Below are 17,969 nucleotides of genomic sequence, written 5' to 3'. Positions count from 1 at the left end.
TTTATTCAGCCGTTTGTCTTATAATTGACCAGTAAGTTAAAGCTTGCTTGTAATGGATTAATAGTGCAGTGTTGATGGGAGGACAATGGCGCTCCCACCTCCCCCCCTCGCACCCTCCCGCCACCCTGCCTGATTGCTCCCAGAGGTCTGATCGGTTAACCTTAACCCTCTCTGTTTGCTTTCCAAACCGACGGAGCGAAGTCACTGAGCTGTAAATACACACTGACCTGAACTAAGACTCTCATCATCTGTAAACTCATTCAACACTGGGAGGGACGGCCTCCATCACTGAGTGGAGGTGGACGCGCAAGTGTGTGTGTGTGTGTGTGTGTGTGTGTGTGTGTGTGTGTGTGTGTGCTGAAGCGTCAAACGACAGTCCCAATATGATCTCCCCATCAGCCCCACGCAGGCCAGGAGATTGTCCCTGGGGCCAGAATTTATGGAAATGGCCGTAAAACGTGAAGACCTCAGTAATGGGATGTGTCGATAAAGGAGCCCCACCCCCCCCTCTCTCGCACAATCTATTGTCGCTTACCGAAGGAGACGAGTGGCCCGGCTGTAAGACAACTCACATCTCATTTTCCCCATAAAGCCTCGGCGAGTCAACAACCATAAAGCTTCTATAAATCATCATCGAGGCACACAAAGAGGCAAAAGCGAGAGGGGCATATTCATCACCGCCGTGACAGACTTCAAGCTTTTCTGCACTTGAATGGGTCAAATTAGACCTTTTTTTGGTCAGTGATTTAAGACTTAATTTCCCTAATTATCCTCAGGGGAGCCATAAAGTATAGCTATCTATTAAACACTCTGAACGATGGTGCAAAAGTGCATTCTAAAGATGCTTTCATAAGCATAATAGCGGAAAAAAAAAGAAGCTTTTTTGACAAAGACAGCCGAATTCAAAAGCAAGATACAAAAACATCACTTAATGGACAGTTATTGGACTACGCTAAAATATATAAAGTGGCAGCTTACTTTACAAATAAGTGACACTACGGATGAGTACGTGTCAGCGGGCTTCACAACAAGCAGTAGTTTAGCAAATAATGAACAATTCTTAAACAAAGATAATTAAATGTTCCATTCTACAATCGACACTAGCATCCACGTTGCGGTGGTTATAATCTTTTCAGTAGGGCTGGTTATCAATTTAAATTTCCTCAATCGATTCGATTTCAATTCACAAGAGTTCAGTTCGATTTCGTTTTTTTCCCGATTCAATTCGATTCACTTCACCTCAATCCGATATGACTTGTTAAATATCAAGGACAAGGACATGACAAAAACTCCACAAACATTAAATTTTGAGGCGGAAGTAATTAGGTTAAATGATTTAGTGTTATAATCACTCAAAGTGTTACACAAACATTATGAAAATATTTTCATGATTCAAATTCAATAATTGCAAATATAAATTTAAAATATTATGAATTGTCTTTAAGTACAGTACAATAAGTCAAGTCTTTCATAAATGTAAGAAAATACTTTTAAATTCATGTGAACAGTAAATATCAAGAAAACAGTCAAACAAAAAAATTGGCCTTTAAAATTAAATTTTCTTATAAATTTAAGGGAAAAAAGAGATATCATAAAATAATCGATTCATGGTTTTATGAATCGATATCAGGCTGGAAAAGGAAAATCAATTTTATATTGATTACTACATTTTTTAAACCCGGCCCTAATTTATATGAAATTATAAAATATTATCATAAAATATTATGAATTGTCTTTAAGTACAGTACAATAAGTCAAGTCTTTCATAAATGTAAGAAAATACTTTTAAATTCATATGAACAGTAAATATCAAGAAAACAGTCAAACAAAAAAATTGGCCTTTAAAATTTAATTTTCTTATAAATTTAAGGGAAAAAAAGAGATATCATAAAATAATCGATTCATGGTTTTATGAATCGATATCAGGCTGGAAAAGGAAAATCGATTTTATATTGATTATTACATTTCTTAAACCCGGCCCTAATTTTAAGCGACTGTGTGTCCAAATTTAAGTAAAACAAGCCAAATGTTTACTCAAAGTGAATTTAAAAAAAAAAAAAAAAAAAGATGACTGAGAAAGGAAAAAGGCTTCTTTCTAGTGTGAAGTGCAAAAATCTATAAGGTTAAAGGGAATGGCTCCCCACTATTAATTCCCTGGAATGTCCAGTCATATCTTATTAGGAGCCGCTAATGAGCAACGGCCCCTCGGGCAGATGAGCCTTTTTTTTTTTCCAACTTGCCAGAATTATTGATGGAGGCCCTTTTCGAGTATTTAGTGAAGAATTCTTAATGTGCATCGACCTTTCTTGAGCGTGACTAAAAGTCTTAACTGAACAGGAGAAGCAACCAGAATATTAGAAACAGGTAGCGCCAATCAGAGTTGAGCATCATTATCTTTATAAGGGCAAAAATTTCAGATCACGAAGCACTGAGAACTCAGTGGGCTACCTCTATTACTGTCATTTTGCTGGAGAGAGATTTCAAGTTTTATGGCTGCAATGAAATCTGGGGCATTTACAACAACGCCATTTACATAGCTGTATTCTGAATATTTGTTTTGACCGAAATTGTTTTCCTCAGATTTCATGAGGTAGGATGACACTTATTTAAAACGGAGGTACTGTCATTACTGCCCCCTATATGTCCCAATTGGAACTGCCCTTGATCTGAAAGATCAGCCTTACTGTAATTATATCTGTATTTTTTTTAGCTTAATGACAAAAAATGAGTTAACCCACTCTAACCCGCCTCTTCACATGAGCGGGCGATGCCTGCAGAGCCAGACAGCCCGGCGAGCGGGTCCTGTGAAAGACGGCGACCCCCTCCCCCCCGGGGACAACGGCGGTCCCACACCGTTTTACTGGCACAGAAGGGCAATAAGTGCTAAAGGAACACAATTATTATACTGCAATCATTTCCGATTCTCCGCTGGAGTTGTGGGCCGAAACGGAACGGGGATGAAAGTCACAGGGGAGCGGAAGGAAAAATTTGGAAAATACACTTAAATGTCACTTTATTAGGAACAATCTGATAAGACTCAATGCAAGACATGTAGCCTTTTTTGGGCCTTTATAAATAAAATCGAATTCCTTTCGATTGACACTGTCAGAGAGGAATTAAGTGTGACTTAGGTTAATTGTCCTGTAGTTGACAGTGGTGTAAAAATTCAGTAGTACGGTTGTTTTTTTTAACATTTTGACCCACCGAGCCTAGCTCGATGACCATCCACAGGGGAGGAATATATTATACAATTTGGAATATTCTCAAAGACAAAAACCCTAAAATTCAAACCTGGACAGTGAAGGACATAATATGTTTCTATGACTTATATTATTCTATTATTTTTCTACATGAATTACAAAAGCCATTTAGACTTAGAAATGCACCAAAAAAAATTACGTAATTAAGTATGACCAGGGTTTTTCCTGTGTACAAAATTCAGAGGCGGCCACCTCCACGTTATTTGCTCGCTACCTCCGGCCTGAGTGACTGATAACGAATGAATGCTTTTTTAACATGATAATAGTCATATTCTTATTGGAACTATTATTCTTATTATTGAAATATGGAATTATATCTTGCCTGTAAAAAATTAAAGCGAGTCAGTTGAATTTAGAGAATACATGCACGTCATGGCGCATGGTCAGGATTAGGGATGTTCAATACCACTTTTTTCCCAACCGATACGCAACTCTTGAGTAGTCACCGCTACTGATACAAAATACCGATACCACTAGTATATAAAATACCCCACCCATAAATGACAGATGATTTTTTTTTTTAAAGACCTTAATATCCCAATGTAGTATTTTTCCTTACATTTGCATGAACTTAATGGCAACTTTATATTCTTAGAATTTCTCATTTCTTGTCCCAGGTCGGTCACCGCCGTGAGTACCAATACCTTAAAATAAGACTGGTATTGGCACCGATACCTGGTATCGGTAGTCACCCATCATAGTCAGGATGATACCACCTCTGCCTCAATTTGAGCCAGGAAAAACCCTGAAACAAGTCAAACCTTTACAGTTATTGAAGTTTTTGTTTGTGTGATATTCACAAAAATATTTAATTATGTGGATCACTACTTTGAATTAAATTGTTAATATGAATTTTTTGTGTCCTCTTTTTAATTTTTTTTATTTTTTAACTTATTTTGGATTTACAACTAATTGTAGTACTTTTTTCACACAATTTAAGTCTACCTCTGATTTTGGGACAGCTCTGGCATCGGTCATGAAGCTTCTCTCTGGGAAGTCTGAGGCAGGATCAGCCCTCATTTTGTTCCCACGGAGGTCACAGTCATCGTATGGTTCCCTCAGCTCGGCCTCCATTAACTGTTTGTCCGTCGAGACACATACACGCACACACACACACGTTCACACATTAACGGTGCAGAGCTTGTTGGATGAAAAAGAACAATTAAGGCAGAAATGAGGAGAATCATCAGGGGAAATAGCTGATGAAGACTTTATTGATTAGGGCAGCTCCACTGATCCACATCTCACTGTAGCAATTACCAGCCGCCGCTAAAGGAGGGAGGGGGGGGGGGGGGGGGGGGGGTCATCCACAGGGAGAGCAGGGGTGGGGCTTGTGATAGTCACAGTGCAGGGGCCCAATTTGAAGACCACCACGGGAGGGGACAGGAAGTGAACCAGGTAAACAAAAGAAAGCCCAAAAAAAAGACAATGAAAATGTTGAATTCTGTGAAAATTCAGCATTTTTTAATGACTTGAGTCATTTTCTATAGGGGCAGCAAGTGAGCTGATGGCTAATTGCACGCGCTGGCCCGTAGGCGTTCCCAGTGTATTTATGGTGAGTGTGTATTTGCATACATGAGGAACAGAAGGGCACATAGAAGAGAACAACCCAATCTGGACGACACAATCCATGTAAATTCCTCGTGAATAAAGCAATAAAACGCCAACCTCTGAGACGACATGTTGACAGTACAATGGCAACATCCCCCTTGCGTTTGCTCAGCTAAGGCAGCAGCGTATTTGTATTTTAAATCTGCCTGCTGTGTCCCTTTGAAGAACCTCGACGTCGTTGGAGGGGACGCCTGCTGGAGGGGAACGCCATGGCGGCGATCAATCGCACGCCGTTAGCTTTGCATTGCGGCGCTTCCAGAGCCTGAATGACGAAAAAGGTCATTGTGGAGGCAAACAGGACAGGAACCCGGCATTTTTATCCGCAAGATAGCAGGTTCAAAGGTCAAATGAGGCATCCAATTAGAGGTGATGGCCCAAAATTTAATCTGGAATGAGAACCGGTGCTGGGTGACAGAATGATTGGTGCAGAAAATCATGTTTTCTGCTTTTGTGAAACGATTGGGGGGGGGGGGGGGGGTCCTGGCCCCAAAATAGGGTCAACTGCTTACAAAATGGAATGCTTGAAGTAGAAATTGAAATTAGACGTATGACACTAAAACTACTCAAATAAGAAAACACGAAAGGGAGTGTTAACAATGAATAATAAAACTAAGTGGAGAAAAAAGTATTCTTGATGTTTTTCAAACTCTGTAGTTTAATTGCAGCGGTTGAGAGCAGATTTCCTCAATTTAAAAACCTTATGCACTATTTGGCAAGGGCACAGAAAGTGAGAGAGGAGGGAAAAAAAAGAGAGCTAACGGTCAATGGCGAAATATAAAGGGACAAACACAATCTGTTGGTGCACTAGATGGAGATGAATGGAGCTTAATCCTTTCGCCTTCCATCACGCCTTCCCAGCCCGCGCCATGCCGGCTCCCCGCTCCTCTGCAATGATGATAAATACTCCAGCCACTATTTATATTTCCTAATTGTAATTAGCAGGAATTATCAATTACCGTTAGTGCCTAATTGCCCTTCATAAAGACAGCTCCCCAGGTTTAAACGGCTCCATTTAAATAATGTAACTAATAGCTCTCACGCCTTTTACATCTTCATTGTCTCCGTGCGCGAGCCACGCGACGGCTCCGCTCGTAATTTAGCGCTTCGGCGAGGGGAAGAGTGCAGGTGGCACTGCGCGTGTAATTACTGTTAATGAATTATGATGTGACCTTCTCAGAACAATGGCTAATCAATGCTCACGTTGAGTGACAGTACGACCGCTGCAGATGCCAGCACTGCTAGCAAGCAGGCCCAAGTAAGAAAAAGTGTGGAGAAAAAAAAAACCCACTTGATTTGATTTCTACGTCAAAGTAACACAAATAGACAGCTAAAAGATAGCACGCGGCACACTGGAAGACACAAGATGAGGACTTCAGGCACTACCACCAAAGATTGAGCAGATTGGAATCACGGGGGTGATAGATAACAAATCAGCGTTGGGAGGATCGCAGTAGTTGATAAGCGGAATGAAGAGGTCACAAATAGAGCTAGGGGCAAGGTCACAGGACACCCCGTTTGTAACCAGGAGGATCAGGCGGAGCTTACTTCTAATTCTACACGACGCCATTGGTGAGTTGCAAGAACATGGCTTATCGGAGACCTGTGGCTGACAGGTCGCTTTAGATTTCTCACTTGTCAGTTGGTTCGTCAGTGTATCACCGATACAGCAGCTAAACGACGTCTTGTCCAGTCATGGCGACCAGTCTACTCGCGTCCCGTCCAGTCATGGTTGTCTGCTCACCTTTCTCCCTCTGCTTATTAAAAGTACCACGCGTTGCCCTTGATTCCTGTTTCCCTGCTTTCGGGTCCACCCTCCCTCATCCACTCACGTTCCATCATGACAAACAAATATTCACTCTATTTTTTTGTCTCTCTCGAATGTAAAATACATGCCTCAGCTCAATAACAAGAGGAAAAGCTTGCTGTACTGGCCGAGATGTAAAAAGTTTGGACCCTTAGCTGACACGCCGACAGTGTACTGGTAGCGCAGATGACGTCGGTGCGTGAACTGACCTTTACCTTGTTCTGACGGGGGGGCGAGGCATGACTGACAGCGTCCCTCAGCGTAATTTAACCCCCCCCCCCCCGCCTCCCTCCATCCCTCTCCATCGGCCATGCGATGCAGTTGACCCTCTGTACAAATCACCGCCCAACTTTCCACATCTGCTGCCTGTCAGCATCTGCCAGGCGCACTCACCCGTCCCGCACATAATGAAAAACTCTCATTACTCGCCTCCACCCAACAGGTACACAAACCGTTAGGACAATTACCGGGCAATGCCACTGACCTTGTTGTCTCTGAGAGTCACACCAGCACGTGCACAACAGTGAGTGGCAGGATGCCTGGCAGCTACTCGCACAGACATCATGGAGACGCGGCTAAACAGATTTTGAGCATGTGAATATGATGCATACGGCATTTAGCTTATAATATCTTGCGGGACCCATCCGTCCGAGACGCCAGGACATCTAACGGGCGCAGGCATACTTGATCCTTTTGCCTGCGGGAAGCGGAGGCTTGACATAGCGTCGTTGAAAGGCGGATCTGGACCTGGACCTGTGCACACATTATTCGGGTCTGAAAAAACTATCATAGCGGAATGCAAAGTGTATGGATGTCCCGTATTTCTTCTCGACTTACCTCAGGGTGTTCTATTTTTTATTTTTATTTTTTTTCTGGAGAGCTCAGTATTGTTCATTCGGTAATTTTACCGATTTGACATGTCATCATCATTGCTCTCCCTTTTTTTTTTTTTTTTTCATATATATATATATATTTTTTTGTATTTTTATTTATTTTTTGTATGTGGGTGAATATGTGTATGTGCGTGCGTGCATTCATTAGTTCACCTAAAACCTATAAAAAATAAACAAAAATCCCATACCGTTTCCCTAAACGTGGTGTTCTATTTTATCAACGACAATATGACAACAACGACCTGGCGTATCATTCAATAGCAACTGTTGGGTGCAACTTGGGGAAGGCCAAGTCAAAATCACGTCACATCCGTTTCTACCGTAAATGGTACTTCAGCGCTTTTCCACCATACAAGGCCCTAAAAGCACTTTACATTCGACTGCTCATTCATCTACACAGTAAATTCTGTAGAGTAAATTTGACTATTTAGTGGGACCAAATAGACTCCGTTTTTGAGTAACATTTACACTTGGAAGAGAGTAAAATAAAGAATTGGGGGGAAAAAATCAATAAAAGTCACTCAGTGGTTGAGGAACGAACTCACAACCTTCAGCTTGGGAGACAGCCGGGACTCCCTGAGCCCCGCAACTCCTGCTGTGTGTTAATATATCGTTTGTGTCAGCTGTAATCTTCCTAACTCTAGAGGGTCCATTTAGTTTTAGAGTATATACTGTAGACCTAAACATTGTTTTTGGTCTCTTGGAGACAAGCAAACAGTAGAAGGAGCCTAGCTCAGGTGGTAGTGTGGCAGTCTCCCAAACAGAAGGTCATGAGTTCGTTCCTGAACCCTTGAGTGACTTTTATGTATTTTTTCCCAATTCTTTATTTTACTCTTTTCTAAGTGTAAATATTAGCCTACTCTAAAATTAAGTCTATTTCGGTCCCACTCTAAACAGAGTCAAATTTACTCTACAGAATTTACTGTGTACTGATGACTCAGCATCAGAAGCAACTGGGGGTTCAGTATCTTGCTCAAGGACACTTCAACGTGATCACAATGGCTCGAGATCGAACCCACAACCTCTGGGTTGGGGGACGACCACTCTACCACTGAGCCCCGCCGCATACCCTAGTAGAACCAGCTTGATGTTTCAAAAATAAAAATGCAAAATGTTAAAGCTTTTAAACTTTTTAACTGTACAGATCAATAAAAAGGACATTAAAAAAAAGCAATTCCTAGACAATCAGGACCCCAACATGGAACATGAAGGTGATTGAGCAGCCACAAAGTTTGAATCTGGCACAGAGGCTCAAACACATCTCCTCCACAGCCCACAAAACATTTGCTGCTCCTTTGTTTGGACCCCCAATTTACAGCAGAGTTCAGGCAGACAACAATGGAGACTACAGTCTGCGAACAGAAGTGCAGCTCATCATGCCTCCTCTGCCATTAGACAAATGATCTGATGTTTAGCAGACTGGGGCCAGCCTCCCTGCCAAGTGATGACTTTACGGGCCTTGGATGGAAGTGTGTCTCGGCGGTTCCCCGCCATGTGCGACGTGGGGCCCGCTCCGCCCTCTCTGATGTCCCGCGCAGGGGAGCACAGACTCTTCCCGCTCAGTGTGAAGACGACCCGAGGGCCTTTATGTCCTCCTTTGTTTCACTCACACGCGCTAACAGATGTCCGGCCATTGGGCTTTCTCGTAGGAAGTTGTAAACCTCCAGCGTGCGGCCGGCTCCATTCATATGGAAGGCCCAGAGTGTTGCCTGCGCGAGTACCATACACATGCAAATGTCGACAAGCAAGGATCCCCCCCCAAATCCCCCCGTTGGGGCGGCTTTAACAAATGTTTGACTATGTAACTACGGCAGAGCTAACCGGTCCACCAGGTTATGACCGGCTGGAGCTCAATGCAGAACACCAATCACAGATAACACAGGAAGCGGCAGAGGGAAGAATAAGACAGAAACAGTGTAAACACCTAACTGACAGAAGAAAAGGCTACAATCTGGACCTCACACACTTAAAAAAAAAAAAAAAAAGCTAATGTAGAAGTGGCATCCCAAAGAAAAGTGGTGTTCAAAGACTTAGCCAGATTACATTCTAGGAAATTCCTTTGAATTCTCATCCTATGGTAATGCATTAACCGACTGTCTCTGCCAAGAAGTTCAATTTGAAAAAGTAGGAGCAACCTTCTCAAAAGGCAGAAAAAAAAAGGCTGGGAAAGTGGTAGGCACACATTTAAAATGTTTCCAATAACATCACTGTAATAGTAATTACAGATGGGCCTAGTTATCGACAAATTGATCGTAAACTAATTTCTCGATTTGTGAAATTTCAGATTCATCTCTGAAACCAGGATTTGCCATTGTTAATATTAAACAGTTTAACATTTAAAATAGTCAGCCTCTCATAACGCGTGCTACACCAGCATAATTGAGCAGGATCATCTTTTATGGTCAGACAAAATTGCCAAAAGGAAGAAAAATGCAAAAAATTTGGCCCGATTGTCTGTTTTTATTGAACATTCAAACTAGAACACAATTTTACCACAGAAAGATACACGAAATTGCTAGTATTATTTTTTAAATCGGTGACATCATATCCCTCCTACTTGTTGCTAGGCAGAATCCGCATTTAAAAAAAACTAACTTGCATGTTGTGGTCGTATTCACCATGCAGTTACAAAGAAAGGACAGGGAGATATAGCAAGAAGGAAAAAAATACTACAAAAATCACACTTTAATAGATTAGAGCTGCACATTAATTTTAAAATCATTAATCTGTGTTAAATAGAAATATGTAAAAAATGTATTGAAGTCGTTTTTTCCCCCCTCTATCATGCATCGTCTACTTACTGGAACAAGATTAAACCGGTAAACTTTGCCTAAGGAATTTATCTTAGAAGAAACTGAAATTGTTGTTGGTTATGAGTTAAATAAAGCTTTGCCGTTGCAGTAATTGGTTTGGCTTCCCGCTATCTGAAACGGCGCTCTTGGTCACCATCGGTTTTGTTTTTATCTGTGTCGGACACCTGCTGGGAATATTGATCCCGCGGCGGTTTCAGCATTTAGCCATCATCAGGCGTCAGGGTTTTAAACAACCCCAGTGTCACTTTATATTGAATACTAATGGCAGCGACTCGGGGAGCCCATCGATTGTGAATATATATCTATCAGCTTAGGTGAGAAAACAATCAGCGCCGACCATTGTGTGCCTGTAATTTGGTTTGCATGGATTCTTCTCGTTGGTCAAAAATACGTTATTAGCATTGTTTAAGAAGGAATCCAAACTACTATTACTAATGCTCACATAAGTAGTGGCAGGCAATTCTACATTATTATCAGTCCTGAAAATCATACTCACACATAATTTAAAAAAAAAAAGAAGAAGAAAAAATACACATTTATACTTTCAAAAACTATCTAATTAATTCCACTACTTTGACCCAAAAAAAATAAAAATTTAGCTACATTTACATTGAAATACCTGCAAAAAAATTGTTGTTTAGGTTATTATGAAATAATATACAGTAAACGACTTAATACATTGCATGTAAACCAAACTACACACCACTTTTCAAACAATAGGTTTTTCCTTTTTTTGTGATATCAAGAGAGTCCAAGATAGAACATTTCAAAGGTTTCCCAACCAAATGTGACCTATAACTTGTACAACATAAATTGGAGGGGGGTGGGGGTGGAGGGACTTTTTGAGAGGGCGATTACAAATAAACAACTGAGATAATGTGGTTGCACAAATGTGAACTGCACTGCAGAGAATTGTTGACCAATTTAAATTTTTTTTTGCTTCAATTGGTGACACATGATTGAATTAAGTTAGTCCAAAGTGAATATATTAAGCTTAATTAATTATGAGTTCATTACATTTAATACTTTGGATTAGAGTCAGTTTGCATTAAATTAATTCAGGCGAATATATTAAGTTTAACGAACTCGTAATGACTTAAACTTAATATATCCACTTTGGTCTAACTTAATTCAATTGTGTTACCAATTGAAGTATTTTTTTAAGTTGGTTCAACAATTCTCTTTTTCAGAGTACATTTAAACTCATATTAAATGGGAGTCAGCCCACAGCTGCCAGCATTTAAAGTGTCCCTGACTAACCTTAGTTCAGATGTTCTCGTTGGCTTTTCCAGTAGATGTCTGTTTTGTGCTAAGTTGCTCTGGCTGGTACTTGGAACAGTTCATAATTCCTTCCACCTTGACTAAGGCTCGCTGTTAAATTTGGCAATTTTGGCAATGTGGGAATTAGTGGAATGTGGAATATATTTCCCAGAGTGTTTTTTGATGACAGTCACTTCGACTTGAATGTTTTATTTATATGCGTGTGTGTGTGTGTGGAAAATGCGGAACTTGGGAAAAGTGAGAAAAACAGAAAATAGTTTCCCGGTTCGAATGATTTTAATCTGTGGAGAAGTGTGGAAGGAGTAAAATTTATTTAATTTTTTTGTTATGGAGAATTTCATAATGTTAGTTTCTGCAGGTCAAAATGTAAAGAACCCCCCCCCCCCCACCAATAAAGGTTCCAAAAAATAAAAAATCCCAATTTGGTGATTCGGATTCATCCAAGCACCATCTGTGGCCAATTTACTTTCAGCTCGCGCATTATTGAATTTAATGATATGGGTGATTATCGGGCAATACCCGGGGCCCATTAGGGGGTCGTGTGAAACACTAATAGTGTTTGTGTGACGTGCATGGTGCCGGTGGGGGTCAGACGCTTTAAAGGCGAGCCAACTCACACCCCTCCTGCAGGACTAGAAAGACGAGGGGAGAGTGCAGATGATCCGATCCGGTTCCAAGACGCAACCAGACTATGAGAGGACCTGCTGCGTGCGCGCAATTACGCATCACCCTTTTCCCCCTGCTGTTTTAAGGGTCTATTTTTGTTTGCTGCTATTTTTTTAAGCATGCTGGATTCTAAGCATTGCGGAGTGACCATGACGTCCACTCACAAGATCTCTTTCTCGATCGTCGACATCCTGGACCCCAACAAATTCAACAGCAAGAAGGCGGGCGAACGCGCCAAGTTTGGAGTGGCGGACGAGGAGAGGACTAGTTTGGAGACGCACATCGACGCGGAAGGAGACGACACAGAAGAAGGTAAATAATACAAATAAATCGGTCGAAACATTTTGTACAATAAATTGCATAAATCTTGCATATGGATGCATTTTGTCGTATTATTTACGGGTGTATCAGTCACAGAGAAATGACTGAAAATGGACAAGAAATAAATATAACAAAAGTCATAATTAAATTGTGTTAAATTGTGTCTAAAATATTGTCAAATCAGCTAAAAATTATTTTTCAGTTTTGATAAATGACAATATTAAGCTAACTAACCCCCCAACCTTTATTGAGTTAAGGTGAATACTTCATATTAGAAGGAAAAAAAAAATCTCTCTCAACACTACCAAACAAAAATGTCACCCCAAAAAAACGATAGACAGTTTAATTACATTCAGCCATCTTGTGAAAGAGGATTTCATTAATTGTTCTGGCTATCACTATACGTCTGTGGCATAGTTCGTTTCAACCTTTATTTCACCAGATAAAAACCCATTGAGATCAAAATCTCTTTTACGAGGGTGACCTGGCCAAGAGGTCAACAGCACACGTCATTAAAAAAAAAGATAATTGAACAATAATACTTCCGCACGGAGCAGTTGCAGGTGCGGTGGTTGGGAATCATTGAATTAAACATGTTTACTATTGTGGTTGGTGTAGTGTTGAAGTTTAAAGCAAAATATGTTTCCCAGATTTGGTTAACTTATTAAGTTCACAAGAAGGGGCCCAAAGAGAAGGTTAGCCTAATAGCATAGCAGCCCAAGTTATATTTAAAAGTTTTCCAAAAACAAAGAAGAAAAAACTCAACAAAAAAGACATGTCAAGGTTTCGATTCAACAGGAAAAAAAAAAATCCATCCATCCATCAATCCATTTTCTTAACCGCTTGTCCTCACAAGGGTCGCGGTGGGCACTGGAACCTATCCCAGCTGGCTTCGGGCAGTAGGCGGGGTACACCCTGAACTGGTTGCCAGCCAATCGCAGGGCACGCAGAGGCAAACAACCATCCACACTCACAATCACACCTAACAATTTACAGTGTTCAATTAACCTGCCATGCGTGTCTTTGGAATGTGGGAGGAAACCCAAGTAAAAAACGAATGTTATCGAGCATATTGATATTTTTTAATTGTGGGAATGCTGAAGCATTCCTAGATATGCTATTGTGATTTTTATTCTCCACACTTTTTTTTTTGCCGCGTAGAAACTCCCACATAATACTTCCCATTTACACTTTACAAATTCTCAACTTGCTTCAAAAATTCACGTCTCCCGGGGTATATATCATCTGATTCCACATTACTTACATTATTTGCACAATTTAACGTTAATTTCAATACACATTTCATAATTTATCTCTCAATTTACTTCATAAGCATTCTACATGAATTCAAATCTTACCATTCTGCTATTAGCATTCCGCTTTCAGCATTCCCACGCAATTTCTTCAGAATCTGCACTTAGTCTAGTTGATATTGTGATTGTTCAAGTGAAAAATAATTACAACAATATTCTAGGGCTTAATGCTACTAAAAAAAACAGCTCTCAATTGTGTCCTATATTAGTCAACACAACAGATGCAGACAAAAACACAGACGAGCATCTAATTATCCTGGATAAAAAAAATTGAGAAGACTGTTTATAAAAGAAAGACTTTTTGCAGGAAGTGAGCAGAGTTAAGCTAAAGCTGTCTTTTTCCAATTAAATCAGAGTCATCTTTGTATGACCTTCCCCTAATTTCCACGGTTAGTTCTCTTTCAAGGAAGCCACAAAGGCTTGTATCCCAGAGCCCCGGCAGTGTGATTGGCATTGGGGCAGGCAGGCTGAGATAATTGTTTAAATCGTCCCATTGAGGACGCTTTGATCGATATCCCATTACCGCATCCTGCATATCTCCTCGCAGCACCTTGCAGGTACAAACCCCCACACCCCAGCCATGTCTGATCCCAAAAATCGCTCGATTCGAACTGCCCCACCCGCCCCACCCCTCTTAAATAGATGACATTTATCGACCCGCGGGCAAATATGAAATCCATTAGCACGTCACGGCTGAGACGGCGTGGCTGGATTTAGGCGGGATTTCTTTCCGCAACATGACATTTGAGGCGCTATCTGCTGCTGATAAATTATTGAAGGATTAGTAGCAGAGTCCCACCACCACCAACACTTCAGGAAGTTTACTTCTGCATGTCCACTTTCACATGATAAATAAGATTGTGGGGGGGGGGGGGGGGGGGACTTAACAGGTTTGCCTGCTGGAGCTGTCCATTCGGCAATGTCATCCGTTGGTCACGTTCACCCTGATGCCCAAGTGACCTTATGTGTAAAAAAAAAAAAAAAAAAAAAAGAACCCAAGAATAAATGTGGGACTGGAAGATATAAGTAGTAGAGATAGACCGATATGGGGGGGGGGTTTTCAGGGCCGATACCGATGTCGATTATTAGTAGTCAAGGAGGCCGATAACCGATATTTGAAGCCGATATACATTTTCAGTAGAAAGGGGGAAAAACTTCCACTTGCTAGTCATAATTTCATAATTTACCTCTCAATTTACTTCATAAGCATTCCACATGCATTCAAACCGTAACATTCAGCTATTAGCATTCAGCATTCCCACGCAATTTATCCACAAATTGCACTTAGTCTAGTTTAGGTAAGCTATTTCAAATTTGAAAGAAAAACTTTTCTGTAGTTAGAAGTTTTGAATCCAACCTCAACTCATTCGCTGCCTTCAATAACGATTATGAACAAGGATTTTGCGTTCAAGTCTGAGCTTTAATTGTAATAAATGCAAGCACCACCTGAGTAAAAGTCACACGACCAGTCAAGCTATGAAAAAAAGTGCAACTTAAGTCTAATAAAATATGCAAGTTACTTCATGGGCTCATGTTTTCTCTTCATTCCTTCACTAGACGATAACCAGTCTGCACACTCAAACCACCACCCGGTTCTTGTCGACCCCCTCGTGATCACCCCCACCGCCGAGAGCAAGCACTGCCTACCCGAGGAGGAGGACCACATGGCAAAGGAAATGCGTGTCACCCTGCAGGACCCGCCGTCAACGCACATCAAGAGGCGGCGGCAAGACCAGAACGGCGCCAAGCCCAGGCGCGCCCGGACGGCTTTCACCTACGAACAGCTGGTGGCACTGGAGAACAAGTTCCGGGCCACTCGGTACCTATCGGTGTGCGAGAGGCTTAACCTGGCACTGTCCTTGAGTCTGACAGAAACTCAGGTGAAGATCTGGTTCCAGAACAGGCGTACCAAGTGGAAAAAGCAGAACCCCGGCGCGGACAGCACCTTGCCACCGGCCCCCAGTCCGCTCATCAGTCCCGGCCAGGCCACGTGCGGCTCAGGCCAGGCCGGCTTCCACCAGTCTTTCCCCAACCTCAGCTCTGGGAATGTCATCTTTCACACTGCCGCAGCTGCTCCCATTTCATCCACTGGAGGGCTCCTGCACCCTTTTATATCCAGTGGATTTATGCAGCCCCCCTATTTTAATTCACACCTATGAGAGATGGACTGCGCACTCTAAAAAGAGAATTGTTGAACCAAGCTTGAGATTATAAATTTTAATTCGACAGACATTTTAATTTATAAACTTGTTTTATCTGTCTCTGCGACTTTTATTTAGATTTTTTTCTTTTAACATTTTTATTATTGTAGCACTTTGAGATATCTGGTAGATGTAAAGTGCGTTGCAAATAAAATGTTATTATTATTATTATACATTTAATTGTTGACTAACTTAAAAAAAAATCACTTCGTAAAACACAATTTAATTAAGTTAGTCCAAAGTGAATATATTTAGTTTAAGTGATTATGAGTTCATTAAACATAATATAGTCACCTGCATTAAGTTAATGCAAACTTATACTCACTTAAACTTAACTTAATTCAATCATGTATACCACTTGAAGCAATTATTTTTTTTTAAATTGGTCAACAATTCAATTTGTAATTGGTTCAACAGTTCTCTTTTTAGAGTGTAGACTCATGTATTTGTTGACTGTGTATGTCAAATGTTTGACTAAAAGCCTTTTTATGAAATGGGACATATTACAAAAATTGACTTTTAATTTTTTTTTTATAGTAGGCCTATCCAGATTATTGTCATTGAAGACTCTAAAAGGTGTGATTATGCCTCCTTTAAGTTAGTTTTTTGTCACGTCCCACGTTCACCAATATTGCTGACGCCCTGCATCGTCGGCAATCGACCTCCTTTCCACTCCTAAACATGAACATTGTCAAAGTGGGTTGAAAAAAAAAAATGTCTGTCTGTCATTGTGTTTGTTGAAACTGTATTCAACAGATCTTGTAACACAAACTGTGGCATATTGCAACCAACTAGCTCACATTGGTGTTCAGTTATATGAAAAAAAAATGTCAGTGTTATTTAATTAATAAAAATGAAAACGTTGGTTTGTGTCTTGATGCAGAATTGAATCATCCCACCCTCATCTTGTGCTTGCATTCTGTCACCACACGATGTCACTATATTCTTACAACCTAATTAATCCAAAGCCCAGTTCAAGTGATGACATATTTCAGAATCAGAGATAGTCTCTTGGATTTGTCAGGTAATGTTTTTGCCAATTACCCACATATGCTTATGGTGAATATTAGAAGGTCACAGTTTAAAGGCCGTATTGGTGTAGATATGCAAAGCAAACTCACCTATTTCACTTCATTTTTCCCAAATGTTCATGACTTGTTATAGAGCAGTGTTTCCCACACCATGTTAATACTTGGGCGGGCCACCGAAGTAGATTTCCAGAAAATTTAATAAATAAATAAAAAAAACGTGACGCGGCCAGATATACCACATGCAACATTAGTTTGCCGTCACTCACTTGTGCATCATGAGGTTAGAGGAGATTAGCAGGACTGGGAACACCGGCCCGCCCAGCCGAATTGCTCAAAGCAGATAAAACCGGTACTGCATAGAGACATAAACTTTCACACTCATTCTGTACTCCACTGAACCCTTGCTACACTATCGGTGACCCCCATTGCGAGACTGGTAATAGAGAATTCCACAGACTTGATGGATAAACACATTCCAAATTAAGCCTTGATGTTGCGTGACATTGTTTTCGGGCATCTGCATTTACTGTCGTAGTGAGAAAATTCCATGGAGAGCCGTTGTTTGCTGTATTCTTGCAGTGAAACGGGTGGGAGGCCCAAACAGAGCATTCAGAGCTCGGGACTTCCTGGCATGCGAGTGTGTGTGGTATCTTCAGCATTTCCAGTCCATGGGGAGCGGAATCCTTTCCGCTGGGGGTCGCGGGTCAGATGGGAAGGATGGTGGGAGGTGGATAAATGGCAATGCAACACGGCGGGAAGGCTTCGGTAGGATTCA

The 17,969-nt window shown here is 41.1% G+C and overlaps 2 protein-coding genes across 7 annotated transcripts in view; one reads left to right on the top strand and one right to left on the bottom strand.

The window, feature by feature from the left end:
* Positions 1-17,969, bottom strand: part of LOC144061335 (uncharacterized) — a 73,882-nt gene that overhangs the window by 46,659 nt on the left and 9,254 nt on the right. For 5 of the 6 annotated variants that reach the window (XR_013296165.1, XR_013296166.1, XM_077581687.1 and 2 more), the window contains exon 2: positions 4,206-4,337. Coding sequence is in view for 4 of the 6 variants with exons in the window: in XM_077581687.1 (XP_077437813.1) it covers positions 4,206-4,334 (129 nt within the window). In the remaining 2 variants the exon portion in view is untranslated. Of the gene's footprint in view, positions 1-4,205; positions 4,338-6,884; positions 7,029-17,969 lie in introns of those variants that run through there. The other variant, XM_077581688.1, reaches the window with a different exon arrangement.
* nkx1.2la (NK1 transcription factor related 2-like,a) lies at positions 12,448-16,121 on the top strand. The gene is made up of 2 exons (XM_077582702.1): positions 12,448-12,640; positions 15,520-16,121. The coding sequence occupies exons 1-2, from the start codon at positions 12,448-12,450 to the stop codon at positions 16,119-16,121; spliced, it is 795 nt and encodes a 264-aa protein (XP_077438828.1).

The sequence above is a fragment of the Vanacampus margaritifer genome, chromosome 12, assembly GCF_051991255.1.
Source record: "Vanacampus margaritifer isolate UIUO_Vmar chromosome 12, RoL_Vmar_1.0, whole genome shotgun sequence".
Lineage (NCBI taxonomy): Eukaryota > Metazoa > Chordata > Actinopteri > Syngnathiformes > Syngnathidae > Vanacampus > Vanacampus margaritifer.
This window is presented reverse-complemented; position numbering and strand designations above follow the sequence as displayed.

Bases quoted from the DNA above. Each gene is read 5' to 3' on its own strand.
- nkx1.2la (XM_077582702.1), top strand. From the start codon at position 12,448: ATGCTGGATTCTAAGCATTGCGGAGTGACCATGACGTCCACTCACAAG. The intron at 12,641-15,519 runs GTAAATAATACA...TTCCTTCACTAG, and splicing joins AGGAGACGACACAGAAGAAG to ACGATAACCAGTCTGCACAC.